At 46.4% G+C, this 27,010-nt stretch overlaps 7 protein-coding genes across 12 annotated transcripts; 1 reads left to right on the top strand and 6 right to left on the bottom strand.

The window, feature by feature from the left end:
* Positions 1-497: 497 nt before the first annotated feature.
* LOC108163470 (beta-1,3-glucosyltransferase) lies at positions 498-11,365 on the bottom strand. Of its 3 annotated transcripts, none has more exons than XM_017298770.2 (7): positions 10,672-11,365; positions 10,484-10,620; positions 10,087-10,414; positions 9,585-9,720; positions 8,969-9,122; positions 8,028-8,565; positions 498-1,043 (listed from the first exon to the last, which is right to left on the bottom strand). In XM_017298770.2, exons 1-6 carry the CDS (start codon positions 11,071-11,073, stop codon positions 8,037-8,039), a joined length of 1,686 nt encoding a protein of 561 aa, XP_017154259.1. In that variant the 5' UTR covers positions 11,074-11,365; the 3' UTR covers positions 498-1,043; positions 8,028-8,036. The 3 variants fall into 3 exon arrangements, with proteins under 3 accessions (XP_017154259.1, XP_033249037.1, XP_017154258.1); XM_033393146.1 differs by having other exon boundaries at positions 9,585-9,717; XM_017298769.2 differs by lacking the exon at positions 498-1,043 and adding an exon at positions 3,192-3,349.
* Positions 11,366-11,442: 77 nt separating this feature from the next.
* Positions 11,443-13,466, bottom strand: LOC108163469 (myotubularin-related protein 2). The gene is made up of 2 exons (XM_017298768.2): positions 11,907-13,466; positions 11,443-11,851 (listed from the first exon to the last, which is right to left on the bottom strand). Exons 1-2 carry the CDS (start codon positions 13,438-13,440, stop codon positions 11,526-11,528), a joined length of 1,860 nt encoding a protein of 619 aa, XP_017154257.1. The 5' UTR covers positions 13,441-13,466; the 3' UTR covers positions 11,443-11,525.
* LOC108163471 (metallo-beta-lactamase domain-containing protein 1) lies at positions 13,467-14,748 on the bottom strand. Its single transcript, XM_017298772.2, has 2 exons — positions 14,391-14,748; positions 13,467-14,292 (listed from the first exon to the last, which is right to left on the bottom strand). Exons 1-2 carry the CDS (start codon positions 14,435-14,437, stop codon positions 13,614-13,616), a joined length of 726 nt encoding a protein of 241 aa, XP_017154261.2. The 5' UTR covers positions 14,438-14,748; the 3' UTR covers positions 13,467-13,613.
* Positions 14,749-15,455: 707 nt separating this feature from the next.
* On the top strand, positions 15,456-18,578 carry LOC108162061. Of its 2 annotated transcripts, none has more exons than XM_017296605.2 (5): positions 15,456-17,235; positions 17,297-17,576; positions 17,633-17,907; positions 17,990-18,189; positions 18,247-18,334. In XM_017296605.2, exons 1-4 carry the CDS (start codon positions 15,480-15,482, stop codon positions 18,187-18,189), a joined length of 2,511 nt encoding a protein of 836 aa, XP_017152094.1. In that variant the 5' UTR covers positions 15,456-15,479; the 3' UTR covers positions 18,247-18,334. The 2 variants fall into 2 exon arrangements, with proteins under 2 accessions (XP_017152094.1, XP_017152093.1); XM_017296604.1 differs by having other exon boundaries at positions 15,480-17,235; positions 17,990-18,185; positions 18,247-18,578.
* LOC108162060 (phosphoribosylformylglycinamidine synthase) lies at positions 18,526-24,113 on the bottom strand. 3 transcript variants are annotated; one of them, XM_017296600.2, is made up of 4 exons: positions 24,010-24,113; positions 22,536-23,634; positions 19,393-21,666; positions 18,526-19,324 (listed from the first exon to the last, which is right to left on the bottom strand). In XM_017296600.2, the coding sequence occupies exons 2-4, from the start codon at positions 23,623-23,625 to the stop codon at positions 18,621-18,623; spliced, it is 4,068 nt and encodes a 1,355-aa protein (XP_017152089.1). In that variant the 5' UTR covers positions 23,626-23,634; positions 24,010-24,113; the 3' UTR covers positions 18,526-18,620. The 3 variants fall into 3 exon arrangements, with proteins under 3 accessions (XP_017152089.1, XP_017152091.1, XP_017152090.1); XM_017296602.2 differs by lacking the exon at positions 24,010-24,113 and adding an exon at positions 23,699-23,866; XM_017296601.2 differs by lacking the exon at positions 24,010-24,113 and having other exon boundaries at positions 22,536-23,865.
* A 772-nt stretch (positions 24,114-24,885) lies between these two features.
* LOC108162065 (protein slowmo) lies at positions 24,886-26,179 on the bottom strand. Its single transcript, XM_017296609.2, has 2 exons — positions 26,101-26,179; positions 24,886-25,966 (listed from the first exon to the last, which is right to left on the bottom strand). Exon 2 carries the CDS (start codon positions 25,876-25,878, stop codon positions 25,219-25,221), a length of 660 nt encoding a protein of 219 aa, XP_017152098.1. The 5' UTR covers positions 25,879-25,966; positions 26,101-26,179; the 3' UTR covers positions 24,886-25,218.
* A 49-nt stretch (positions 26,180-26,228) lies between these two features.
* LOC108162066 lies at positions 26,229-27,000 on the bottom strand. Its single transcript, XM_017296610.2, has one exon. The coding sequence runs from the start codon at positions 26,912-26,914 to the stop codon at positions 26,378-26,380; it is 537 nt and encodes a 178-aa protein (XP_017152099.1). The 5' UTR covers positions 26,915-27,000; the 3' UTR covers positions 26,229-26,377.
* Between the last annotated feature and the right edge of the window lie 10 nt (positions 27,001-27,010).

Below are 27,010 nucleotides of genomic sequence, written 5' to 3'. Positions count from 1 at the left end.
TTTAACGGCCGCTTGCTGAAAGGCGGAAGTTTGGAAGGCACGTTTGTTGTCCACTGTCCACAGTCCTGTGTCCAGCGAATAGATGCTAATTAATTGAAGACTCCATTTTTATTGTTTTAAGTTGAATTCACAATGTTTCCTTGATGTCCGATATAAAAATAGCCTCAGAGAAGAAAATGGGCAAACGCAATTCGTTAATCAAAATTCTATAACAAAGTGACCTTAATTGCAGCACAGATTGGCACTGTTTTTGTAAAATTATCACACTTCCAGCAGGGACACATGCCATCACATGGCATGGCAAGTGCCACCCATCGGGGGAACAAGAAGCTGATTGAATAATGCAATTTGAATGCGGTTTGATTCTGTGCAGCAGGTCTCAAGTGTAATTAAATGTGCAAATGCTGTGCTAAAAGGCCGGTTAATTTGATAAACTATTGCTTTGACAATGCGGACTAAAGAACCAGTTGAGCATTGGTCAACTTAAGCACGATAAATATTTTAATACTGTCTACTCTTTAGCAGGATATGTATAGAGAAGGCAGGTTTTATTGGCAGCTCTAATAGAACCTCTTGATAAATCATCATGAACATATGTACTTATAGTAATATTTGAATTTGGTTAAGGTTTAAATTTAAAAAATCCTCCCACGCGGCAGTATTAACTGAAAACCATAACGAATGCAAATTTCCTTAACTTTTTTTCTTTGGTACGTGCACATAATTTAAAAACGTTGTTCATACTTTATTAAGTCTACTTATGAAAAAAAAACAAAAAACAAAAACCGAGAACAACAATTTTACATTTACAAGCGCGGCACGTGCTCCATATTCTTTTCATTGAGGGTCGAGAATTTGTTTCCTTAATGCCAAATCCTTGACTAATTAGTGCATGTTGTGGCAAGAGCGTGGGGCGTGCCGCAACCCCTAAGCCGGAGAAAAAGTACGAGTATATATTTATGAGGCTCCAGCGCTAAAAAGTGCCAGGATTTCTTTTCAGCAAGTGTGTCTGAGTGTTGAGGTGTGTTCATGGTGTATGGGGTCTGTAAAAATGTTGCAAGTTGGGAAATTCATTAAAAATGTTCGCTTAGCTGGCGCGTAGCTGTGGGGATGAGTTAATGCAAATTATGAGATATATTAATTTCAAGTTAAAGTCTGCATTGGGGACGTCTCTCCATCTTTATTTTTCGTAAACTCCAACTGATTTAGGAGCCTCGATACCTGTGCCACAGATATGTGATTTAGAGACTTCTACTTGTCCAGTTGAAGCTATTGGATTTTGGCCAATTGTGCGTGAAAACTTCCCAAGCGATTTTTGTCGCACGCATGATTTATGTGCGTCCATTTGTGGCACGCAATTTGTGCGCACAGCCAGAGCCAGAGCCACAGTCCTCACCACACTCCGACCCCAAGCGAATCAACAAATGCTTGTGCAATTTTCATTGAGGTTCACCAAACGTTATTTCGTTTATTTTTCATTCCCTTTTTTGTGCTTTACGGAATCCTAGAAAGCTCCATTTGCTGTGCGACCATTTAAGGCGTCACGTGCAACTAATTTATTTTTCTATAGCAATGGCCATGCTTTCCCCCTAACAAAACGAGTCACTAAAAAGTGTGGAACGACAAATTTCAGCTGTAACGAATGACGGCTGAGGTCCAACGAATGTCCTGAATATCTCATTGGGTAATTCCCCTTTCTGGCGGGGGGAGTTTCAGTTATTGATACGAAAATATTTGCAGATGCCTAAATGTAAATAATAGGTGAAAAGAGAGTACTGGCAGAGTATCCAAACAACCCACTGTGACCCATTCGGAACCCAACCGCACCAACCATAAACGCATTAAGCGCTCCCGCTCTTCAGTTTCGATGCACCTGCAGAGGGTATTATGATTTTGCAAAGGAGATTGAGACCCCACAGTAAGTATGTACATACATATATCTTCTATATTCGGCAATAATATACGATAAGGCCATGTTAATTATTTAAAACCCATTCCAGATAGCTATTTTATATACCTGACATATGAATGATGGATCTTCAAGGGTATCAAAAGTTTTGTTTAATAAAGTTCCTTTTTGTTGTTATTGGTCATTATGGTAAAAACGGAATTTTACCAAAAATGTATGCAAAATGTTTGCCACTGAAACGTGACCCTAACCAAAACCAATGCTTTTCCGCAGAAAAGAGCCCCAGCCCAGAACCACTATATCCCCATGATTAATCGGGCAAACACTTTCCTCTAACGATATTTCCATTAATTATGTCTTGCTGCCAAATTGGAGGCAAATACACAAAAAACGAAACGAAATATGGGAAAAAAAACTTTTCGTCTGGTCGCGCTTTCCCTCTCATTAGTATCGCTGACATGCCACGCCCACAACGATGGCGTTGCGCCGATAAGCAGCCAATCTTGTCGACAATAGAACCCTGGACTCTGGCCAGGACTCGTAGTCGGCGTCCCGCTGGGGGCAGTTGCAAAACTTGACACAAAAGGTTCAAAAACTTTCCTCATTAATTATGGAAAGCAACAGAAAAAAAGCAATATAAATTGAGTTAAAAGAAAATTCGTCAAGAGCTTCGTCCCGTTAGGGCCAAATTGGGTTCAATTGGTTATTTGTAATTTCTGCAGCATTAATTTGTATTTACCGATTTATTAACCCCTACAGCAAAGCCAGGCCAGTGAGATCCCATTAGCGATAAATGGGGAAATTTGGGCGGAAAGAAATCGTTGGGCGCCAAATAAATTACCAGAAACATGAACAACAACTAGGTAAAGGCGGTGCAACGGGGATGCGATACTCCAGGAAATTATTAGAAATTTAATAATACTCTATGCTTTAAAGATACATATGTCGTTAACAAAGTCATGCCGAGCGACAGTCTGGATCTTCACGATCCTGGGAAAGTTGGTCGTTTCCCGATCTGGGCCTATTGGATTAAGATATAGCCTCGAGAACTTTGCCTTTTTTTTCTTCGTACGCTGCATTTCGGCTTTAAGGCAGCCGATCTGAGCATTATCTCCTTGATCATCGGATAAGGACTCTTAGAACCAATCTGGACCTGCCGTAGCTTCCTGTAATCGAAAGAAAGTGCCTGATTTGGAGTCCTTCCTGTGCTCGGCTAAAAATATCCTGGGTCAACTATATTTCGACCTCTCCTTACAAATTCAATCTGTTCATATATTGCTTAAATTTTAATTGCAGATTGGATTACATTCAACTCATTATGTTCTAAAAATAATATTATTATTGCAGCTGGAGCTTAGCTGAGATTTTGCTTCAGTCGGACTGGATTGGATCTCATCATTGGCCTCGAAGGATGCCGGATGTCGGGGTATTAACAAAAATCTGCAATTGAACGCAGATAAAAAAGACTTGTTTATTCGGAATATATGTATTTTCAATTAAATAACTCGAGAATATTTTGACTGCTCGAAAATGCTTGCCCTTTAGGTACTTCTTTTGACATTAAACCTTTGAATCTTTAGTCAAAAATGAACCCAAGTGAACCACCACGCCCATAGACTCCCCCAGGCAAAGAGCACCAGAGCACCAGACCAAGACCAACACCAAGCCCAAGTCATTTATCATTGATAATTCGTATAAGGAAGTGGAAGGCACACCAATGTCAAAAAAACCAATTTAAAGTAAATTAGCGCAATGCCAACTGCTTGTCGAATTGTGCGGGTGGAAGACCACAATGGGTGGGTCGGGTGTTGGGAGGGGAGGACTTGGAAGGACACAGGTGCGTGTTCTTTAGGCCAAACAAATGTGGCAACTCGACTTGGCCAAAAGTTTGCACACATGTCGACGACTCGGATCTCTGTGTCTATGTTTGCGGTTGCCGTTCATTCCCTATCAGATCACGTACGGGCGCGTGGCTTAGCAGTGAGAAGAAATCCGTTCGCTAGGTCCTGCTCCACGGAGCCATGGCTCCCATGGAAAAAGTCTCCAGGCTGGAGGGAAAATAGTGCAGACGTTGCGCCTTAGAAATTTATTGCACGTGGTAAGTTGGTTAGATGGGTTGGACTGCAGATTAGACGCCCTGATAGACACAAAATGCTTTTTTCCTCCAGCTCAACTTTAGTTTAGACAGGGACAAAAATTTATTGCACGTTAACTGAGACATCAAGACAGAAAGAGAGAGAGATAGAGAGACAAAGGGGGAGCCAAAGGATTGTGTGTCCTGCGTTTTGTTTGAATGGAGTTGCCTACTTTGAGGCGTTGTAACTTGATCTAGATGGGAGCTAAGTTCTGTCTATCTGTCTGTCTGTTAGTTGTGGCTGCCAAATGGCTTGAGGCAGTTGAGTAAATTTGCCAAGTTCTGATTGATGAATACAGGGCGATAGGAAAAAGGATTCACTGAAAGTTTAAGGGACTGAGAAACCTATTGTCTCAAGAAATAGGATTCCACTTCTGCCAGATTACCCCTGCGCTTTAGTAGAGTTCATAATCTTAAACATTCCCTCAGTATTGATTTCATCGCATCGTCAAGAGAGCGTAGAAATGCAAAATACAAGCACAAAACTGAAACAATTGTCTAAACCCAACTGGGGAACTGGACGCCAAAAATTGCACCCAGCCAAAAGGAAACAAACACGAAAAGTCCAACACGAAGCCCGAAAGAAGGTCCGGGGAGCCCGAGACCTCGACCCGGACACAAGCTGTTTCACAAATCTCCCAGGACTTGATGCACGTTGTGTAAAGAAATCTTTTTAAACAATTTCATCTCATGGTTGATTTCTTTCTGTGTGGGTTCGTTCTCCTTTTTTTTGTCCTCCCTCTGCCCTGCTCGAGGGCGGTTGCTTAAATTTTCTTATGGTTCAACTTTTGATGTTTCAAGGCAGATTAACAGAGCTTACCCTGCCCCTGCCCCTGCCCCCCGGTTGGACTCTGTGTGATGTGACATTGTTCAGCATAATCTACTTTCGAGTAGCCACAAGCAACACAACACCCATGTTGTGTGTGTGCGAAAGGACAAACTGTAATTTTATGCAAAAGAAAATGCTGCATGGCAGCTTTTTCCCCTCAAGATAATGGCAGAACCATTTTTTTCGGCATTTTTTGTTAAGAATTACAAAATATAATACAAGAATTTTATTCGAAAAACATTCAAGAGAAAGGAAAAACTAAAATTTCAAAGCTTAAAACACTTCAAAGGTAGAAAGATATCATAAAGATTCATTAAAACGTTAGAGTCAAAAAAAACTATAAAATGTTTAGTTCAAAAACTTCAGATTGTAATAAAAGAGAAAACCAATAAAAATTATAGATTACGCTCTTACGACTATAGGATACCTGAAGCTCAAATTAATTTATCTGCAATTATGAAAATTATTTCTATAATGATTCTGATATACGTACTCTGGAAAATCTCAACGATATGCTGCAAAACATTGCAGAAGTGGAAATTACATACGGAGAAGTCTGTTACTTGCTTTTACATTATCCAAAATCCTGGTGTTTATAGATCGTAATTATATACGTTGCTTATAGGTATATTCTTCCATTTCCTTGCTGTGACAAGAACCCAATGGACCCCAGTTTTTCTTCGATTGGCGGGTATTAAAAGGGAAAGTTATTGCCCTATAAAACAATCCATGAAATGGAATCTAGTTAAAAGCCTCTTTCCATGAATATTTTTTGGTATAAAACCCAATGAATTAGAGGAAACTATCAACAGATGGATTTGGCCATCATGCGGTTGAGAGTAGTTTTTGGATGGCTTGGTAAGTGCCCATATTTCATACCTCCCTTCAAGACTCATCCCAACCTTTGACTGCCATCTATCCCATCCGCAGTTCTCTCGATGACCACATACCTTTGCCTGGCCTGGAGTGACAGTGATCCAGTGCCCTCCATGCTGTCCCGCATCTACAATTACCAGAAGCACAGAAACCTAGCCAAAGTAAAAATTCTACCTCAGAAAGTTGTTAGCTTTGTGGGACCCAGGCAGGCGGGTTCCTCAGAGGAGGAGCAAACAGACGACGAATACGACGACTACGAGGATTGGTGGCGCTGATGCTGATATGGGAGAGATATGTGTCCTCGTGTGCATGCAGCATTTATTTAACTGCAAGCTGTTAATTAAATTTTGTTTTAAATTCAACTTGTCGCAGTGTCGCCAGTGCGGCTAGCGGTGGCTTTGAGCTCGGTTCTGGGTCTGGGCTTGGGCTTGGGCTTGGGTTTGGGTTTGGGCATGGGTCTGGTCTGGCTTGGTATTCATTGAAAAATCCACAACTAATTAGGACGCACGGAGTAAGCGATGGAAGGAGGTGCCAGCACGTAGACGTGGATGACGGCGACAAGAGTCCGTGCCGTGCAGTGCCTGCTGCCTTTGCTGGCAGGCAGGAGATAAAACCAACTTGCGGCGATGCCGGGGGGCAACAGAGCAAATAAACAGCCAGACACATGAACAAATTAACAGAATTGCATTCCATTAAATTTCCTTTCCTGAAAGAGCACATAAAGATTTTGTGGTTGAGTATTCTCTCTTGCAGGATTAAAGATATCCTAGTGTTATCTCAATAAGATCTGTTTTGTTCACAGTTCTGTCCTGTTCCGGTCAACGGAAAGTGGAGCTGTTCGAGAATTAATGATATACGGATAAGATCTGTTTTGCTCACAGCTTTTCCAATAAATATATTCAAGGGAAAATCTCCCATTAAGTGCCCCTAAATGTTGGATGTTTCCAGTGGGGAAACTCTTTAAGGATTTAAGCTTTTTGGACTAAACACGATTATCTGGCTAAATCGAATTTTTGTTGAGTTTTTCCGGTGGCCAGCACCTGACAACAACTTTCACTCAGTCGCTGAATAATTCAGGGACCACAGGACAATTACTTCTGTCAACGGGCTCTCCAAACAAACTGTCACATTGTTTTCACCTATTTAGTCGGCGAAATGGTGTGGGCGTGTCCGCTTGTCGCCCACATTTGAGACTTGCGAAAACTATTGATTAGTGCTTGAATAATAGATGCACATTGTGCATTATATATTGGTTGCGGAGGGTTAGATGGCCCACTGAAATGAAACAAGTTACTGGGCTCCTGGATGGCTGGCTACCCGAACAACTGGATTGTCTGGCAGGTTAAATGGAGCGCTTTGTTTGTTTTATCCCAAAGATACTCTCGTGCTTCAATCGTGGAAGGAAGTGAGAGTGGGCTGGGGATGAGGCTGGGGCTGGGGGAAGGCGAGGACTATCCGCCCAAGGGCTAAGCTAACCATTCGAAAAGTGCACTCAAGCGGAAACTGTTGATGCCCCTGAATCGGAGAGCCATTCAGAGAACCGATTCGCTCCTCTGGCTCGCTCAAAATTTACATTTAATGAGGTTTAAGTCCATCGAAGGTGCGAAAAATCCCAACCTAAGCGGAAGCTCAGCAGCAGCTTTGGGATTCTCGAGTGTCGCCAAATTGAAATCGAATGCAAATTATGTGCATTTGCAAATCAAAAATGGTGGGATTTATATGGGTTTGCAATATTGATATGGGTGCTATCTGATGGTGCAGTCCATTAAAAGTTGGTAAGGGAAAGGGAAGTTAAGGGAGCTCAAAGTGTTAAGGAATCCAGGATACTTGTTCCATTTAAACAGACCTTCCTTTGGAAACTCCTTTATAGAATAGATGTCACTTACTAATTCCATTTCTAACTATAAACTGGTACAAATTTGCCTGATCAAAAGAGCAGACAGCCAACTGGTATTCCGGAATCCGCCCCAAGCCTCGTCGTGGCGAATCGCAACCGCATTTGAGCATTTTCACTAATTAAACTGACTCGAAAGCCGCAACACAGACAGAAGTACACGGCCCCTTCCAGACGCGACACCTGACATGTTTTCTATATATTTTTGTTTTTTTTTCCAAATTTCTTTCGGTCTGTAGAAAATGAAAATTCGTGTGCTTGGCAGCCGCTTGATGGCTGGCAGTAGATTGGTTTTTGGAATGCGGTGGCAACTTTTGTTCAGCTGTCAGCGGCAGAGCAAACTCCATCCGGAGTGAATTTGTTTTTTATAATAATTAGTACTCACCTCAGCAGACTACAGGTCCAAATGCTTCTCTGCCGTTCCCAGGCCAGCGGTAAGACCGGGCAGCTGCAGTCGTCCTCCAAGCGGGGGCAATGGAGCCACCGCCCCTGCCACTGTCACACGATCTGTGTCAGTCGCTTGTGGCACACTCTGATTGCCGCCGGAGCCACCCAGCCATCTGCGATACGTGTGCTCCGGCTCCGTGTTCCAGAACTTGTGAAAGGAAATGGGCGGCTGAAGGTGCAGCAGCTCCCTGGCGTAGTCCTGGGGCCTGGCCTGATGCAGCCCGGCGGCTGGCAAGGCCACCACTCCGAGTGCCTGCAGGCAGTAGCCCAGTATCATGTCATCCGGGGCGTTGGCACTCGGGCAGTTGCAGTGCTCTAGCACGAGCCGCACCAGGGGCAGGCTGAGCACAATTCCCGCTCCTCCCGTGTGGTAGTTGAAGCCATCTGGGGCGTACAGACGATACCCGTAGCGTTCCCCCAGATAGATATGCTCCGTGTGATTGTAGCCATTCAGCAGGGCGCTCAGCCGAGGCACGCTGCAGGGGCATGTGCGGATGAGAGAGAGCAAAGGGAATTGCAGTTGGAAGGATGAGTTCGATTTATCAATACAAATATTTTTAATTGAATGCGCCGTCATGCGATTAAGCCGGAAAATACAAATATCTCAACTGAGAGTCAAGGTGGAGGATCGACTGAGTGGTGTTCTGCATTTAAATCGATGGGAAAGAATCTGTTAAAGTAATCTATGTGAATTTAAGGACATATGTTTGTTTCTTTGCCCCAATCAGAAGAACCTCCAGCCCTAGACCATAAATTAATGTTGGGTTTCCTTTTGATATCAATCTATCCTTCTAATGCTAGTAGATCAACTAACAATCAAACCCATCGGTGGTAATAGGCATACATAAGCCCACCCCAACAGCTCCCGCAGTGACTTACCTAAGCAGCGTATCATCATCGACGAGCATGAGCCAGCGTATGTCCCTCTGTTCGATGATATCCTTGAGGGATAATTGTAAAATTGCCAATGTTTTGGCACAATGTCCAGTCTGAACATTGGGTATCCCAGTGCTGATTGTCGGTATGCCGACTTCTGTTGCGGTTTAGAGAAGCAGGCACGGAGTGCGATGGCACGGAGTGCGGGTGGGAAGGAGGAAGCCAGGAGGCAGGAGACAGGAGGGAACACACAAAGTCAAATCAATGAATATTCAATAAGTTCGACTGCTCGCTGAAGGGTGATGCTGCGATGGGGGAAAACTGTAGCATTGGGGATACTCGTACGAGCAGATGAGGACCGAAAAGCACAGATCCAGTGTGGATGTGTATGTTTTGTGTGCCTGTCACTCCGCATCATCGTGTTTTTGTTAATGCCCCACGCACACACGTATGTACATACGTAGCACACATGGGTAAATATTCGTACGTATGTATGTACGTATGGGTTGTACAACGATGGCTGCCATTTCCCCTTCCGGCATCACCCTCATTTGCTTTAATTGCCCTCTCATTGTCAACGGGGGGACACTCGTCGTCGACGGACGGAACGGCCGCTTACCTGCCACATCGCTGTAGTATCTACGGTGCCGGGCGTCGGTCGCCCAGGTGCGTTCGATGATTGGTATACGTTCCTTATGGAATTTTGCACAGGTCTTGATTGCAAAATAGATGTGCGATCCTGTTGTGTGCACCTGCTGTGGCACAGGAGTGCAGTAGAGTTTCGGAATCAAGTTGAAGTTGATAGAGAATTTATGGTTATAGAGGTTTCAAATGCTAATTGCTTGGGGTGGTCGTCGTGTTTTGAGTCCGTTGTTATGAGGAACCCAATGGAATGGAACGTACTTGTGTGTGCTTTAAAATTCAAGAATTCAGAAAAGAAAGCACAATATATTCTCGTTGCCTGATGTGCAGAGGTGCAAAAACAAATAAGGGAATCGAATTATTGACAAAATAGCAAGCAGAATCGGAGACTTCATCTTAATCAAAGCCCCCTTTAGAAATGGTATGTTAAATCCACACACAAGCACTAACGGGGAAACAGGCAGCATAAATAAACTTACCCCTTGCAGGCGAGTCTCCAAAGTCGATGGCAGGACAGCAAACATCTCTGGCTTTGCATATAACAAACAAGGAACAGGCTTGCTTGTTCCCGTCTCGGGGGAGGAGTGCAGGAGTGCAGTGGGACAAATGTAGGCAGCACTTTTCAAAATGATTTTCCGCTCCAAGGTTTCGCCTTCGGGGCCACCGATATGGTCCTCTTTTAGCCCTCGGTCCGTGTCAGGTGTTAAGTTGTCGAATATGAAGCGGGCCAGCTCATGAGAGGCGTCTATGGCGAACTCACTGTGCCGGGTGGCATTCTGGGCACTAAGAGCAACAAGTTCCGCCAGCCTGTGTTAATGGATGTTTCATTATGAGTTATGGATGGTAGCCAAAGCAACACCGTCTCGAAGGAATTACCTGCGCAGCAGAACACCTGTGAAAACAACACCGGCACTGAGCAGGGGATACGGGAACCATCTGGGATTCTTGTAGTGTGCAAAATGATGCACAATCGTGGCCTCCGTGTCGTACAAGGCATGGCCGTAGTAGGCAGCCTGAAAGTCAATATTGAGCATAGTTTAATCCCAGGAGGAAGGACAACTCACCTCCATTGGGTCCTGGCTGTGGAGCTGCTCGAGCAGGCCACGCAGTGAGGCCACATGCGTGTTGTGTTGACACCAAATAATCCATTCCGTGCGCGCATTTAGCAAACGTGTCTGGCCTGGCAATGCGTCCAGCAATGTCCAATAATTGAATAGCTCATGCATTATGTGGAACCTGAGGACATAATCCCCGGGGATGACCCCCGCCAGGTGTTGGTACTGCTCCCGCAAACTGTCGAACAACGCAAAACATCCTTCCTGCAACCGACGGGGCAGCGGTGGACAGGCAATGACCACGAGTACCTCTCCAGCTCCAGCTCCAGCCCCAGTCCCAGCCTCTGTCCTGCTATGGCAACAGCTTAAAAGACACCAAAGCCACACCACCACACGGTACCAACTAGGCATAGTTTTGGACACTATTTATACGAGTACATATTAGAAATCACATTTTTAAACGAACTAATCTGAACAGATCTCAATAGTATACATCCGTTGCCGAGCACGACTGCATTAATGAACGTGCGAAAACGTACTGAAGCAATGTGATTTTAATTTTGGCGCAAAAGGCTACGGACTATTCGGACTGTGGACTGTGTGGGGGGAGGGGGCCTGTGCGTAGTCCAAGGCGCAGGCGCCTGCTGGAAACTGATTTTATGAATGAAATCAGTCTGGCTGCATGCAACAGTTGGAGGAAGGGTGGTGGGGGGGGGCAACAGAAACATTAGATAGCAGCAGCTGACCTTACAATTCGAGATAAGTTTAACCTTATTTTGATTATATTTGGAATAGTGCTCGTAGGTCACATTGAATATATATTTAGAAGATTATATGTATAAAGGAATAATAAAAGAATACTATTAATGCATTGGCGAGGCCAGTCGCGTCGTTGTCTGCATGTTGTTGCTGCGATTATTCGACTTGAGCCGCAGCTCATTCACATGCTTGAAGAGAAGATCCTGCTTGGAGAGCAGCTCGCGTGTGCGTTGGCACCCATGCTGGGGTGCACACAGTCCCGGATTCCAGCGGCAGTATAGACCCTTCCATAGCCGCACGGCCCGCACACTGGCAATGGGGCGCAATACAAGCTCAGCGCCGTGCGTGAACGAGGGGAATAGGGGATTTAAATACTGATCCAACGAGGAGTTAATGTGCGTCCAAAGGGATGTAGTCTTGTGCTTAAGATCTGCAAGAAATATGTCCTCCATTATGATATATTTAATAAGTTGAAACGAACTTACCCTCGGCCACACGCTCGGCTTCCGTGTTGCAAAGGAAGGTGCCGAATCGACACGAATACAGATGATCCACAATGGTTATAAGGAAATGCTCATTAAACTCGAAGGCGTTGTTGAACTGCTGGCCCACCTGCCACACACTGTCAATGAATTGCAGGAAAACTGGCGAGCGATCGGCATCGGAATGCTTGTTGTCGCCATGGCCAACGCGCTGCTGGAATTTGTGGCCGAAGGACAGCCACTCCTTCTCGATGAGCACCTCAAAGCCGCGAACAGTGCGATAGTGAGGGTCCAGCAGGAGCATGGAGAGCGCAGTCAGCTGCGCCGTGCGGTCCCAGCCATCGGAGCAGTGCACCACCACCGAAGTGCTCATGGTCTCCACCTTGTCGACTATCCGCACAGCTCCGGCCAGGACGCATCTGATGTGCTTAAGCCACAGGGTGTTGTCGATGACCGATTGCCATTTTGAGTCGTCTGTGGTGGGGAAACATGCCTCCTTCACCTTGCGCAGACTCTCTCGCATCACATGAATGTTGTGGATGTCCAGGAAATTTATCTCCACATTCTTGTATGCATCCTCCGACTCATAGCCGCCACCCTTGGCCTTATTGGCAATGGCATTGGCGCTAGGTCGCGCATCCATAATCGTCAACTTGTCCGACTGAGCATTGGCCTCCATAATGTAGCTTAGGTAGGTCTCATCGTCCGCATTCCTTTTGCCACTCACGCCCACCAAGGGCTGTGAACAGCGTGTTATGGTTGCCTGGGTTCTGGGGTTCATCCACGACAGCACTGGCAGACGACATCGGGAACGGAATTGCGCCACGCGACGCAGAAAGTCATCGGATGCAGCTTTGGGCACCGCCCAAACAGCAGGATAGCTATCGCAAACGGCATAGGCTTCGTTTATCTTGGTGGCCCTCCACATATCGTTAGGCACGCCCAGGCGACGCAGCTCCGCAAGGGGTTCGTACACTGCCCAGCCGTCCCAGCCTCCGCTGCCGTTCACAGCATTGGCCGCGGCATGGGCAAAAGCGAAGAGACGGCCGCTGTAGGAGAGCGGAAATGCATTCGTCTGCAGCTTCTCAAACACCGTTCTGCGCGAATGATTCTGCTGCTTGTGCGCAAAACGCAGATTCCTCATATCTTTGCAGAATATCTCAATGCCGTACGAGTTCTCGCCGCGCGACGTGGCACCACCAATCTTCTCCACTCGCGCAATCACGCCCAACGGAACATCGACCACAACGGGCGGCCCTTGATCCCTCAGAGGCAGCGAACGGAAGTACAAGCGATAGTTCGTTATGGTCAATGCTCCGAAGACGGGTCCCCGGTAGGGGCAAACGTAAGTAACATCGTTTTTCTGATCCTGATCCTCTTCACCGTCCAAGTAGGCGAAGGGTGTGTCCCTCAGTCCACCATTTTCGCCGCCCCCGTGTTTTGAGCCCAAGGAACTCGACTTGGAACTGGTGTCCAGCGAGTTGCTGCTGGCCGTTTTCGATGCCAACTTGTCGGCCAGACTTGAGGAAGGATCCATTGCGCGATGGACACGAGTAGTGTATGTATGGTTCGTTTTGTTTGTTAAACAAATTTTTAAATCTAAATTTAATGCAAATTCACTCGAATTAGTGATGGGTCATTGGACTGCAAAACTATCGGTGAAACTGCCAACTTGTTCCAAATTGATTTTTTTAGTTACGATTTATCTAATTAAAGTAATTCCGCGTCTCGTTTTAACTTTAGGCGCATTTCGGTAGTCAACGGAAACATCGGTCCATGTCCTGGCACAATGTGATCACACAAAAGACTCATTTTGCTTCGCTCCACGCGCTGACTGTTTTCATCCTCGCTGCCAGCGTTCCTCCAAATGCTGTCATCCTCCACATCCTCCCGGCGCTCGAAGAGATCTCCAGCAATACCAACCGTGCCGCCAAGCTGAGTGCTTTGCACGATTACAGAAACACAGCTAAGCGTATGCCCAGGTGTCCGCTTGACCACAACCTCGCCATTTGTATCCAATTGTTTTTCCTCGTTTACGTCGCCGCTGGAAAGATGGTCGAAGTATAGATTCCGGTTGGAGGTACAAGCTCCTACCATATGAATGCGCGCCGTCTTAAACAAGTAATTGCATCCAATGTGATCAGAGTGTCCGTGGGTACAGACGACAACATGTATGTCCTCGACTTCCAGACCTTGGTGCCTCAGCAGAGATTGCAACAGGTCGCCGTCCCAAGCTGTCATAGTGTCCACGATGATATTTTGGCCGTCTCTGCAGCGGATCAGCGTGCAGGTGCAGTTCGCTCTCATGGCAGTCTTATCATTTTCATCCTCGTGGGAGTAACCAGGCTGGAGCACAATTACCTGGTTTTTCGCCGGTGCCGTCATTTGTCTGAAATTTTGTCTTTTAATCGAGTTGGCAGCTCTGATTTTGCTGCGAACAGCTGACTAAATAGCAAAATAATTGCAAACGGAAGAAGAAGAACAGACCTGGACTGGGGGTGGAGGTGGAACAGCTGTTCGTCCGAAAACGGCATCTGGACACCGGCGTCTTCAGGATTCTGGCGTCTGGTGCGATGGAAAAACCGACAAGTTCCGGCCCCGCGACTATGTCCATCGACTGTGCGCTGGCCACCGACAAGCGGACCTGTGTGGTGCCTGCCGCCTTCGTGCTGTTCTCTCGAAAGGAGCACATTGGCCGCATCTCGACCGAGTACAGCGAGGGGAATGGAACCACGACGACGAGCGGATACTCTTCAAGGATGTGGGCGATGCGCACGCCCTAAACGTGTCGGTGGCGGAGCGGTGCATTTAATATTATTTTCAATATTTCAACAATATTTTAAAGCTTATTGTCTTCTTGTAGGGACCAAGAATAGGTATGAGGATCGAGATATATATACAAAACACTCATCATATACGTGAATATGTCTAAATGAAAATGTCAATTTGAGAAAAGGTCTTTATCAGTTACGTTTTATCTTCATATCAATATTTATGTTTCATATACAATTAACAAAATAGGGTATACAAAGGCCTATACTACGGCTTACACGCAATATAGCGACTCTTTTTTTTGTTGAACTTTTTCGTTTAAACCTTTTTTTAAATTAAATACAATAAAAGCAAGGATTAAAAACTATCCAATCTTGTAGAAAATTTATTCATCAATGGGATAAAACTATGTGGGCATTGCTGAGAGATTTAGTTAGTCAGCATTATTCAATGGAATATCAAATTTGAGCAATTTCCTTTTTCGTTTGTCTTGATTGACTTATTCGCTACTTGTTTTTTTTTACGGAAAATGCAATAAAAGCAAGTATTAAGAATACACCAGTTAAATAGAAAATTGATTCATCAATCGTATAAAGTTATGATGGCATGGCTAAGTGTTCTAAATAGCTAGTAATATTCGACGGAATATCAAAAACGAGGAATATGTAAAATAGAACTTGGATTCATCAGTATATTTACGGTATATTTTGAAAATGAGGCGGTATGTTTCGGTATATTTCTGAAAGTCGGACGGTATATTTTATAGATAAGTCCGCGGTCACACTGTTCCTTAGTCCAATTGAAATGTACTTAAATTTCGCACCTCGATCGCCATGGAAGCACGTGCAACATGTCTTACAAATGCGTCAACTACAGCTGTTACGAAGGCATTTCAATCTTGGGGCAAAGCCGCCCATACACACAGTGGTGGCACTGCCGGCAAATCGGATCCACCTTCAATATTACTCCCGGCGGATGGAAAGTGCTAACTCCGTGGGACGACTATCGGACAGAAGAGAAGAGGCGGTCAACAAAGAGGATACTGTCATGATACGCCTAAGGGAGGCAAAGAGCAGCGAGGAGCTCATGGAGATGATCGCAAGGGACACCTTGGAGCGGCACCATCTGGTGGAAAGCCTTTCCCTGCTGTGGCTGCACTATCTGAACTTGGGTACGCCAGAAAGATATGCTCTTTCAGATCGTGTTCACAAAGAAGTACTGCAGCGGATAGATCCTCATATAACCCACATGGATATTAATGAACTTAGCTGCAGTTATCTATATTTACGCAAGATGCATATACCCAATAGTGAATCCACCGTGGAGACCATCCTGGGACGTGCATTAAAAGCAATTGATACGAAGGACCAGGGAGAGCTTGTTCCCCTGACAGCACTATCCCGCCTCTCTGTGGGAATCAATTTGGAACGTGACTTCTTTACGCCGCTCGTGTGCCGCAACTTTATGCCGCATCTGGAGAAGCACATAGCCCAGTGCGATAGCGAGGAACAAGTCCGTCTGCTCTCCACTTGTCTCTTCCAGCTCCACCAGTTGATCGACGAGGAGCTGCTCAAGGACTACAAGCAGAGAGTGAGCGAGCTGCTCCAACGCGGCGTCCTCAGCTGTGATACACCCAAAGCCTTGCTGAAGCTGCTCCATATGCTGAATATTCGAGTGTGGTCACAACGCCACACACAGATAATAAGGGAAATCCTTCTGACATTGCGACCATGCCTACACCAATTGGAAGCCGGGGATATAAAGAGCATCTGTCGTACGTTTCTTCATCACCAGGAGCCCGCTGAACTGATGCAGCCACTGAAAGAGGCTACAGAGAAATTACTAGAAAATGAATGCACTCCAGATGCCCTCTCCTGTGCCGTGCCGTTTGCCGAACCCCTCCAAAGGGAAAAGTATCTGAAACTATTTCACAAGTTGCTATATTCTGACGCCGCTTGGCTTCTGCCCAATGCGAGCAACCACTTCTTCAGTGTCCTGCGAACATTGAAAATATCCGATTTGCCTTATTGCAACAAGTACTGGTCGGGTGTCATCCGAGAACTGGACTCCAGCCCAGAGGAGCAGACGCACCTGAGATTCCTGGGCCATTGCCAGCGCTATATGAACTTCAATAACAACTTGGGCGGGACCTATCGCCATATCAATGTGGAGCGGAAATTGAGTAGAATGTGCATGAGTGCCATAGAGGAGGATATAGCTGGCAGGCTGCCGAACAAGGTGACCCGCTTAGCTGCCTTTGTGATAGCCTATGGACACACTCAGATGTCCTGGAAGAAGTTTCCCAACATTCTAATGAGCAAAATAGTGACCATGGCTCCGCAATTCGACATTCAGGATTGTTTTGTGCTTAGTCGGGGGATGCAAATAGCCTGTGAGCTAAGATTTCGTCAGGATACACCTGCTTTGGTGGCCATGCAGCTATCTACGATGGATAGCATTCTCATTGGATGTGCGGAGCGGCATTTGGCCAATGCAGAACGAGAGCCACTAACTGCGAGTGAGCTCAGCATCATTATACGGACCCTGAGCCATAGGAAAAGTAAGTGGAACAATAGATAAAAAACAATACAGAAGAAGTCTTATTTTCTATCATTCCAAAGCCCTTAAGAACACCATGGTCTATATGCAGGCCCTATCGCTGTATAAGACGCTACATTGCAAGGACCTCAGTTCGCGAGTGGTTCGTGATATGGCGTACAACTTCAATGCCTCGCATTTCTTTGTCCCCGAGCTGCTGGAGTCAATGTTTGGCTACGTTTCGGAACAGCACGAGCACATCACAGGCGACACCGTGGAGAAGGTGCTGACTTGTTCCTATAACCTGGGATATACGCCCGCCTCACTGCAGACATTGGAACGGGCTGCCAGTGTGCTACTAAGGTGAGAAGGAAACCTTTCTATCGTTGAAACAAATAAGACGAACACATTCTTTATAGAGACTTTGATCAGATGAGTGGGCTGTCGTTGGTGCAGGCCTGTCTGGCGTTGTGCTTCTACAAGACCATACCGGATGAGCTGATTAATCAAGTATTCTGCGTGAAATTTATTCAACGCATCGAGGATGAGATACAGGTCTGCTATTCGAAGGCAACCTATCCGGAAAGGGTCCTCAATCTAGTCATGCAGCTGAATCGCACTGTCTGCTTGGACTTACCGGAGGCGAATGTGCCCTGGTTTCAACAGAACTATATCGAGGCACAGATCAGCAAGAGTAAATATACATACATATAATTTTTTTAAAGGTATTCTTTGATTGATTCTGGTGTGTGATTTGATTCTTTGATTCATGTTAGAGTCCCCTCATCCCCGTGCCTTTGGCAAAGAAGTGAAACATTTACTGAAGAATTTACTCACGGACGATAAGTATTTCCGATGCAATCACACCACGCCATATGGCTATCAGATCGATTTTGTGATACATTTCGATCGGGATAAGAAACCTATGCCAGCACCACCACTAGAGGTCACAATGTTGGATCGCATAACCAAGTAGGTATATATTTATATAACTAAAAATATGTGAAAACTTTATACTTGTGATCTTTTGCAGGGTAGCAATATTGCTACTGAGATTGGACTCCTTCTGTGAGAACGATCTAACTGCTTTGCGGGGTCCCGAATCGTTGAAGATGAAGCATCTCGAGATGATGGGCTACAAGGTGCTGCACATAAACGAGCATGACTGGAACTCCAAGTACATGATGGCACCGGGCGCCAAGGCAAACTATCTTAAGTGCTTGCTACAAATTTCACATTAGGTCTGATTTCCACTGGGGTTTTTCATTGTATAATTGTATATTATGTATAGGTTGACATACTCTGTATGGAGTGTACTCGTAAGATAGTATTTAATAGATTATAAATACATTTAATGTATCTGAATGTTGTGTATTTCGTATACGTTTCGTGTTTCGTTTGTGATGTTTAATGATCGTTTGACTTGACACACCAATTGTAGGCATTGTTGAACATTAGCTGCCATGGGCTCTCGTCCTGTGTGGCAGCCACCTCGAAGCCAGGAGGAACATACGGCCACTGGTACATGGTGCTGCAACGTTCGGGATGTGGCATCAATGCCAGATGGCGACCATCCGGTGAGCAGAGACCTGCAATGCCCTGGGGACTGCCATTGGGATTCATCGGATACAGTTCCGTGGGTGAACCAACATCATCCACATACTGAAGTGTCACCAGCTGCTCTGCCTGCAGTTGGTCTATCAGCTTCTCTGTGCGGAAGGCAAAGCGTCCTTCGCCATGGGCCACCCAACAGCCCAGTACCAGATCCTCCATGTTGGCCATCATGATTGAGCGATTGGCTGGTATCTTAACGGTAGACCAGCGGCACTCAAATCGCTGTGAACGATTGTGCAGCAAGGCCACATCGGGATCTACGCCAGCCGAGCTGCCTGCTGGACGGCCCACAAAGCCAATTAATGTCATCAACTGACAGCCATTGCAAATGCCCAAGGAGAAGACGTCCTGTCGCTGCTTGAAGGCTTCGAACTGGGGCTGGAGCAGACGACTGTGCAGAATGTTGGCGGCCCAGCCCTTGGCAGAGCCCAAAGTATCAGCATAGCTGAAACCTCCAGGAAAAATCACACCTCGATATTGAGACAAGGTGGCGGAACCTGCATAAAATAATTAGATTTGATAATGTAGAACTTCTGCAGACTGCGTTTGGGTATGTATCTCTCACCTCCTATAAGATCTGACATGGTGACATCATGTACCTCGAAGTTAGCCTTCAGCAGACAGGCCATCATTTCACGTTCACTGTTCACGCCCTCCTCCCGTATGACAGCCACGCGAATCTTCTGGGAAGAACGGGCTAGAGCCAGCTCGGAGCTCAGATTCGCGGGTCCCTTGTACTGCGGCGCGTGACGATAGTCCAGGCTATCGTATTCCGCCTGGGCACAAATCGAGTTGGACTGAAGTTTTTCCAGCTCGTAGCTGGTGCATTCCCACTGTCGGTATAGCTGGCGCAGAGGTTGACCCAGCAATTGATCGTCTCCCTGTTTAATTAATACTCTGGAATCGAGGCCAAATCCTTTGGTGGCACCCAGATAATAGTTGGGCACTCCAGCGTCATTGTAGATGGAACGAACGGTCTTCAAATCCGACTCCAGGAGCTCCACTACCCAACCACATTCCTCGGCAAAGAGCAGAGCCAGCTCAGGCCGTTCAATCTTCACAGCAGCCACATCGTATTTCTCAAGCTTCGACATCGGTTCGGCTATGTCCACTTCCAGACCACTCAATCCTCCAATGGCCATCTCTATGAGGCATACGAGAAGACCTCCATCGCTGATATCATGACCAGCCAGGATGCGACCTTGTCCTAGCAATGATTGAGTAACAGCAAAGGCCAGGGCCAGGACATCACTCTTCACCAGGTTCGGCGATTCCTTGCCCTGCTGTGAGTAGGCTTGTGCCAGAGCAGAGCCCCCCAGTCGGAGGCATCCTTCAATGTTGATCCACAGCAGCACTGTGTTCTTGCCCGCCGCGGGACCCTTGAGGTCGGGAGTGGCTTTTATCTTCACATCGGGACAAGGAGCGTAGGTGGATATGACCAGAGTGCCAGGAGATTTAATTGTCGCTCCGCCCACTTTGGCAGCCATGGACAAGGAGTCCTTACCGCCATCGATGGCTATGTGCAGCTCCTCAAGAATCTGGCAGAGCTCCTGGCAGGCAACGTACATTTTGGCTCCCTCGCCGGGCAACTTTGCAGCCCACATCCAGTTGCCAGAGCACTTGACGTCCGCCAGTTCGCTTATCTTCACAAATACGAGGTTACTCAGAGCCTCGGCCACACTCATTCTGGCCATGGCAGCAGGATCGAGAAGTCCCTTGAGAGGCTGTGTGCCTATGGAGGTGGCGATGCCCGAAGTGCTGAAGTGGGACACAGTGGTCAGGGCGTAGTCGGCCAGTGGGGCCTGCAGGGGACCCACACACTGCTGCTGAGCTATCAATCCGCCGACACAGCGATCCACTTTGTTGGTTAGGAAGCGTTTGCTGCCCACCGCAACCAAACTGAGTACCCTTTCCAGGGCTTCGTCCAAGCGTACATCCTTGGGAAGATCCAGATCCTGCAGTCGTGTCGCCTTCCGGGTCAAATCATATGTCCTCTTGGGCATGTCACCCAGGACGTGCTTCAGTTCCAAGTCAAATGGAGCTGGTTTGCCTCTTACGGCAGAGAGAGCCTCTTCCATATCCTTTGGAGCCTCCTCTTCCACCAATGTGACACGTCCATCGCCCGTCACCACGCCTACAAAGCTAATGGGGCAGCGTTCACGTTTGCAAATCCTTTCCAAGACCCCCCGGTGCTCTGCTTTGCAGAGGATGGCATTGTTCTCCTGGTACTCGGCACCCCAAAGCTCCAGGGCCGTAATGGTGGGATCACCCAACTGAAATTCCTTTGAGAAGATAATGGCTCCAGCGAAACCTGGCTCCACAAGCTCTTTCAGCACATTGCCGTTACCGCCGGCTCCCTGATCGTGTATGGCCAGAATGGGATTACGCTCGCCCATCTCAAGACAGGCACGCACGACGCGATTCAGCTTGTTTTCCATTTCGGCATCACCTCGCTGCACGGCATTGAAATCCAATTCGGCGTCTCCGGAGCCCTGAACCTCCACCGAGCTCGCCGCACCGCCGCCGACACCGATCCTATAGACCGGTCCTCCGATCTTGGCCAACAGTTGGCCGCGAGCTGGCGGCAGCTTCTCACGCATAGAGGCGGGCATGGTGCCCAGTCCGCCGCTGAACATGATCGGCTTCACATACTCATCCCGCTGGCTGGCATCTGCAGCATTCTTGAGGCCATAAGATAGAGCGAAGCCAGAAATCACAGGCTCCCCGAACTTGTTGCCATAGTCGGAGGCTCCATTACTGGCCTCGATGAGGATCTGGAGCGGTGACGCAAACGTAGACGGATATATAAAGGCCGAAGTCTCGTAGGGCTGCTTATAACCTGCAAAGAAAAGAAATTTTAGAACATTTTTGAAATTTTGTTAAAATTTTTAAATAACATTTATTAGCGACGGTCAATCTTGAGCCTGGTTTAAATTAATTCATATCCGGATGTGTGTTGAGAAAGGAAAGGTGTAAGGTTTTAATTTAAGTTCAATTACGAAAAAGGCACTGTTTAATCTGCATTATTTGATTAAAATATATGTATATATATATATACTACAAAAATTTTGACCAGATTCTATTGTAAAATAGTATATTCCACAAATAGTTAACGAGAGATAAGATCCACAAATCGGTAATCGGTAAAAAATGTAAAGGTAATTGTATGTAATATGTAATAAATATGTCTTATTTTCGTTTTGCAGATACATTCAAAAATTTGAAAATGGATCAGGACCTTTATCTACTATTGGGAGTAGGCAAAACAGCCACAGAAGATGAGATCGCTAAGGCCTATAGGCGTATGGCTCGATCATCCCGAGTCTGTGGAGCATTTCAAGAAGATACGAGCTGCCTTCGACGTGCTGTCCAACAAGTGGACTCGAGCAGACTATGATAGACAACGTAGAACAACAAAGCCAAAGCCTGAAAATCAGAAGCCGACACATAGCACCACTCAACAGAGCACGGCACTGAATATATTCCCTACCCTATGTGCCATTGGTGGAGCCATTTTCGGCGCGGCTATAGGCATCTCTACCAACAAATGGTTCAACAGTAAGGAATCAAAAGACAGCGATGAGGAATCGAAAAACGACAAATAAATCTGTTAAACCTATACCAAAACTCATGTGAAAATATATGTCAGTATCTGCCTTCTAAAATGAATCTTGCTATACCCTTGCAATTCCAAATTCATTTACTTACCAGGAATGTGAAGTGCACCCACGCAATAGCCGGCGGTTCCAGCAATGGGAATACCTCCTCTACCCACGCCTTGTACGTCGCGCAGTCGACCGCCTGTGCCAGTGGTAGCTCCACTGAATGGCGCCACAGCCGTGGGCATGTTGTGTGTCTCTGCTGTGAAGATAAGGTCCGATTGGACAGTCGCCAGACGAACCGGTCCTGGAGATGAAACTGTGGATGGCTGCAGGGTGTCGTGCTTGAAGCCCTGCATGGCGCTGCTGTTGTCGCTAAATTTGATTGTGTTGTTGGGATTCGTGTGCTCCTGTGTGTCCATTATCATACGTATCAGGGACTTTGGCTGTTCCTCGCCGTCAATCACCATGCGACCGCGAAAGAACCAGTGCCTGGAGTGCTCGCTGTTGCTCTGGGCACAGTCAAACAGCTCCACAGTGGTGGGATTCCTCTTCAGGGTCTTGCCGAAAAGATCGTGATAGTAGTCCAAATCGTAATCGTTAAAGGCCAAACCAAGCTCCTGGTTAATTTTCTGCAGAGCGGCTCGACCCTGCTCCAGGACGGGAACAAAGTGCCAGTCTGCCTGCGAAATTGGTAGCTGTTCGTCAAAGCTCCATTTAGGAGTATTCTCCGCTGTGTACAGACAGTGTGTCATGCGATCTCCCAGCATCAGCACATACTTGGACAGCTCCCTTGGCCCATCGTAGCCAAAGGTCAGCAGATAACGGGTCGAGGATTCCACGCGTTGCACCTCGGTGTAGCCGAGATTGTGGAAGATGTTCACACAGTTTGTTGAATATGGCGTGGAGAAGTTGAAACGGGGACCAATCTCCAAGAGAAGTTGCCGCTCATTATTGGTCACCTTCAAGATGGGCTGCTTGGTTAGACTCTTGCCACTGTCCATGGGCTGCTTGACCAGCCAGATGAGCAGCTCATCCAGCGTCATGGAGTGGTTCAGCTCAGTAGTGTACTCCAGGTGATAGCAACGTTCCATTTGAACGGAAATCACACTGGGATCCTCCATCTGTACATGCCGAAGAACACTCAGCTGCTCGGCTTCATCGTAGGCCTTCACATCGTAGTAGCGTAGAATGACCATGTTGCAGTCCTGGAAGAGAATATGTAGGTATTGTACTACAGTCTAGAATTGATTTGGTTTATTTGATGCGTGCGTGCGCTTTGCTTTACGAATCGCGAGTGATCGTAGGCCTGAAGCCGTTGACAACCATGCCAGTGCCTACGCTGGGGGTTATCAACAGCCGACACCTCCAACTCCACCGCAGCCCTGCTGCACCGCTCCCAGATCAGGTTACAGCCACCCGATCCGATTGGATCCGATGCAGCAGCAGTCGATGCACTGCCGTCACAACTTGTTTTTGCATCTCCTGCTTGGGGGCTCGCTGATAAGCCAGCGTCAACATATTTTCCATTGCAAACAGGCAAAATTCAATAAAACAAACCGTAATCGTACTGATATACATACCAGCAACAATTAACAAATCAACTAAACTAACCAAGATTAAATCACAATAACAATAAAATAAGCGTCGCGCGCACGTTGTGTTGTAGCTGAGAGAGAATCTAAGCGGACATGCTGGGTACTCTTGAAACCGCTTGGAATTATTCCAATTCGTGAATCAGCTATTTGATGTGATGCTCAACCGCGCACCAGGTTAAGCGTGAATTAAAACTTGTTTATGGACTATATTACAACTTACAATTCTTAACCATGGATATAGTTTTAGAAATTCCATAATGGCTTAGACCGCACCTCACCGCACTGTATACCGATGCTATCCTTGCTTCCGCCAAAATTTGGCAATAGTAGAATTATTTAACCATTTAAATTAATTGAAGAGTATGAGTGAAGCCAGGTTTCAAAATGACAGGTTTAGATCTGGTAAATTGGAAAAAGACGGGACGATACGCATTACGAGCTTTCATCGTCAGCAAAACAACCCAGCAACCCGTTATAAAAAATAGCCAACTGCGCAGAACTACAAAAGCCAGACGGAAAGAAAACACTTGACCAAATAAAAGCTTTCCATTGCACCACCCGCCTTCGTGGGACAGACGGTTATCAGCACGTGGGGTGGCAACAGCAACAAATCAATTAATTCGGCGCGCCTATAAGGCTGACGACGTCACAGGTTGTGGTCGGATTTCGACCTGTGCATACCTTTAAAGCAGAAGCTATAAAAGAGAACAATTACGAAAAGAGCCAAAAACGTGTGGAGGGGAACCACTAATGCATCCCGCTCTCTCGGATTTTATTTATATGCCATTCAAAATCGTGGCAATTGCTACATTTAGCGGTCACTTCACTGCCGATACGCCATACATGAAATAATTAAAGCCATTTGAACTTGAAACGCATTTGTATGCAAATTGTCGCTTTTAATGTTTGCTCTTCTCCTCCCATGTTTGCTGTGGCATTTTGTAAACCTTAGACTTAAATTGATTTGAATAAATAGGTTTTTATTGCATTGTTGCATTGCAGCTCCTATTCTATTCGCACGGATGTGGTAGTCTATGCCCGCCAATCTTATCAATTTCAGTTCAAGACTGGTAACAATTGTGTGTTGTATAAAATATATCATGGAATTCGAAGAAACAATCGAATTGTACTAAAAAACAGCGTATCTTGCGGTTACAATAAAATTGCTTTACTTGACAGCCCCTGCATCGAAACCTATGTTATGTGCATCGCTTTTGCCGCCTTGGATGCCTGCACGCTGATCTCATCCATGCCCTTTCTGGCACTTTCTGTGACTTCGTCAATGGAGCGCCTCGTAGTGAATATCAGCTCATCTGTGCCCCGTGCGGCTGACTCAGCAATGCCTTTAACCTCAGTGTTGATCAGTCCGATCACCCATTCCAAGCCTTGGCGTCCCTTGCCAGCGTTTGAGCTAATCGTGGATGTGAGTAAGTCTTCCATGTAGTGCGATAGCGGCACGCCGTGGACAGTTACTGTGGCCTCCTGTTTCAGCAGCGTTTTGCTGGCATCTGCGGGATGTGGTTCGTAGTAAAGTACCTCGTCGACGCTAATGTTCCGGCAGAATGTGAGATTATTTGTCTTCAGCACCATCTGCCTGGTTTTTGGATCCACCGTCGAGCGTTCGCTGGCAAAGCACGACTTGGCGGTGCCTATCAGCGCGTGCGTCCACTTCGGGAAATACCATTTCGATTGAACAAGGCGATGTGTGTGCAGAACGCCGTCGATGACTTGACGCTCGACAACGTCAGTCCCAATTATTGAGGGCGTCATGGGATTGGGATATTTCCGCCATGCCGCCTGTGTAACCGTCTCCCATGGGTGGTTGAATATGTGTTCCGACGTCCAGATTTTCATTATGCAAGCCTTGTTGTCGTCACAGTTCGCTGTCGGGGTTTGACTCTGTTTTGTTTATTCGCAACCGAGCACTAGGCTTGTTTGCAGCCTGCAGGGGCAGTGACGTAAATCAATTTTTAAACAGACAAAAGTGTTAGGTATTTGGTAAACGAAATTTTGACATAAAATGCTGTAATTATCGAATATTTCAGACGAGTTACGGGAGTGGGGGGGGTCTCTAACCTCTGTTGTGCGCTGAGAAGTGATGGGAATTTTCCGATGATTGCAAGTTATCGAAGCTATCGATGAGACAAGAAAGCTTTAGATGGTCACACTCCTTAGTGATGGATTGCATACGATAAAGCCGATTATTGACGATTTTCATGCATCAGATGGAGCGGAAAACAGTGCGCTCCATTAGATGCATAGCGGTTTTATTACACTTTAATGCAATTGTTGAGATATTCTTTGAACATGTACAGGCTTATGACTATCCTTACGCTCTCGCACGAAATGGTATTCACTCTGGACCGAAAGTCTTGGTGTATTTTTCGTACGGACGCTTGTCGACTAGTAGAAGACGATTCTCCAGGTACGAGCGGAACTTTTGTATTTCAATCGCATCCTCCTGGATAATTTTCGTCTCATCCTTGAAGCACTCTAGCAGCAACGTCTCGTTGTTGGCAGCATTGCGCTTGGTGATCGACTTGGCCAGACGCGAACGGATTTGGTTGCAAATTTTGTCACTTTCGTAGTCCATGATCTTGGCCAGGGCTCGAGCCGGCGTGCGTCGATTATTGAGATGCATCGGAGCACTTTCAGCAGAAAGACCCTTGCTTGTGGAGGCAGCTGGCACCTTTTTTTTGCCTTTAGTAGATGTCTCATTGCCCTTTTGCGGTTCATCGGAGTAAATTAATTCTTCCAACGAAGGCTCATTGGGATTGGTGTCTGGCTGGGCCGTATTCGCTTGAAAATTGGTCAGATGAAACGTCCCATTGGTGTCGTAGAACTTGTAGCCCAGCATTTCCAATGCTATTTCGGTGAGCAAGTACGACATCCTTTAATTGTGTCTATTTTTTGTTTCCTTTGCCGATGTGACGACGATTGACAATGATAGTAAGTTGATAAATGACCGATAGTAGGATGTGGCCAC

This window comes from Drosophila miranda, chromosome 4, assembly GCF_003369915.1.
Source record: "Drosophila miranda strain MSH22 chromosome 4, D.miranda_PacBio2.1, whole genome shotgun sequence".
Taxonomy (NCBI): Eukaryota; Metazoa; Arthropoda; class Insecta; order Diptera; family Drosophilidae; genus Drosophila; species Drosophila miranda.
The sequence above is the reverse complement of the archived record's forward strand: the minus strand, read 5'-3'. Positions and strand labels throughout refer to the sequence as shown.

Coding starts and splice junctions, on each gene's coding strand:
- LOC108163470 (XM_017298770.2), bottom strand. CDS start 11,073: ATGCCTAGTTGGTACCGTGTGGTGGTGTGGCTTTGGTGTCTTTTAAGC. Junction 9,123..9,584: donor ATACTACAGCGATGTGGCAG/GTAAGCGGCCGT, acceptor AAACCGCAACAG/AAGTCGGCATACCGACAATC. Junction 8,566..8,968: donor GATGATGATACGCTGCTTAG/GTAAGTCACTGC, acceptor ATGCCCCTGCAG/CGTGCCTCGGCTGAGCGCCC.
- LOC108163469 (XM_017298768.2), bottom strand. CDS start 13,440: ATGGATCCTTCCTCAAGTCTGGCCGACAAGTTGGCATCGAAAACGGCC. Junction 11,852..11,906: donor AGCCGAGCGTGTGGCCGAGG/GTAAGTTCGTTT, acceptor TATTTCTTGCAG/ATCTTAAGCACAAGACTACA.
- LOC108163471 (XM_017298772.2), bottom strand. CDS start 14,437: ATGCCGTTTTCGGACGAACAGCTGTTCCACCTCCACCCCCAGTCCAG. Junction 14,293..14,390: donor CACCTCCACCCCCAGTCCAG/GTCTGTTCTTCT, acceptor ACAAAATTTCAG/ACAAATGACGGCACCGGCGA.
- LOC108162061 (XM_017296604.1), top strand. CDS start 15,480: ATGTACTTAAATTTCGCACCTCGATCGCCATGGAAGCACGTGCAACAT. Junction 17,236..17,296: donor GACCCTGAGCCATAGGAAAA/GTAAGTGGAACA, acceptor ATCATTCCAAAG/CCCTTAAGAACACCATGGTC. Junction 18,186..18,246: donor ATGTTGGATCGCATAACCAA/GTAGGTATATAT, acceptor GATCTTTTGCAG/GGTAGCAATATTGCTACTGA.
- LOC108162060 (XM_017296600.2), bottom strand. CDS start 23,625: ATGGTCATTCTACGCTACTACGATGTGAAGGCCTACGATGAAGCCGAG. Junction 21,667..22,535: donor GGGTGCACTTCACATTCCTG/GTAAGTAAATGA, acceptor TTTTCTTTGCAG/GTTATAAGCAGCCCTACGAG. Junction 19,325..19,392: donor CATGTCAGATCTTATAGGAG/GTGAGAGATACA, acceptor TATTTTATGCAG/GTTCCGCCACCTTGTCTCAA.
- LOC108162065 (XM_017296609.2), bottom strand. CDS start 25,878: ATGAAAATCTGGACGTCGGAACACATATTCAACCACCCATGGGAGACG.
- LOC108162066 (XM_017296610.2), bottom strand. CDS start 26,914: ATGTCGTACTTGCTCACCGAAATAGCATTGGAAATGCTGGGCTACAAG.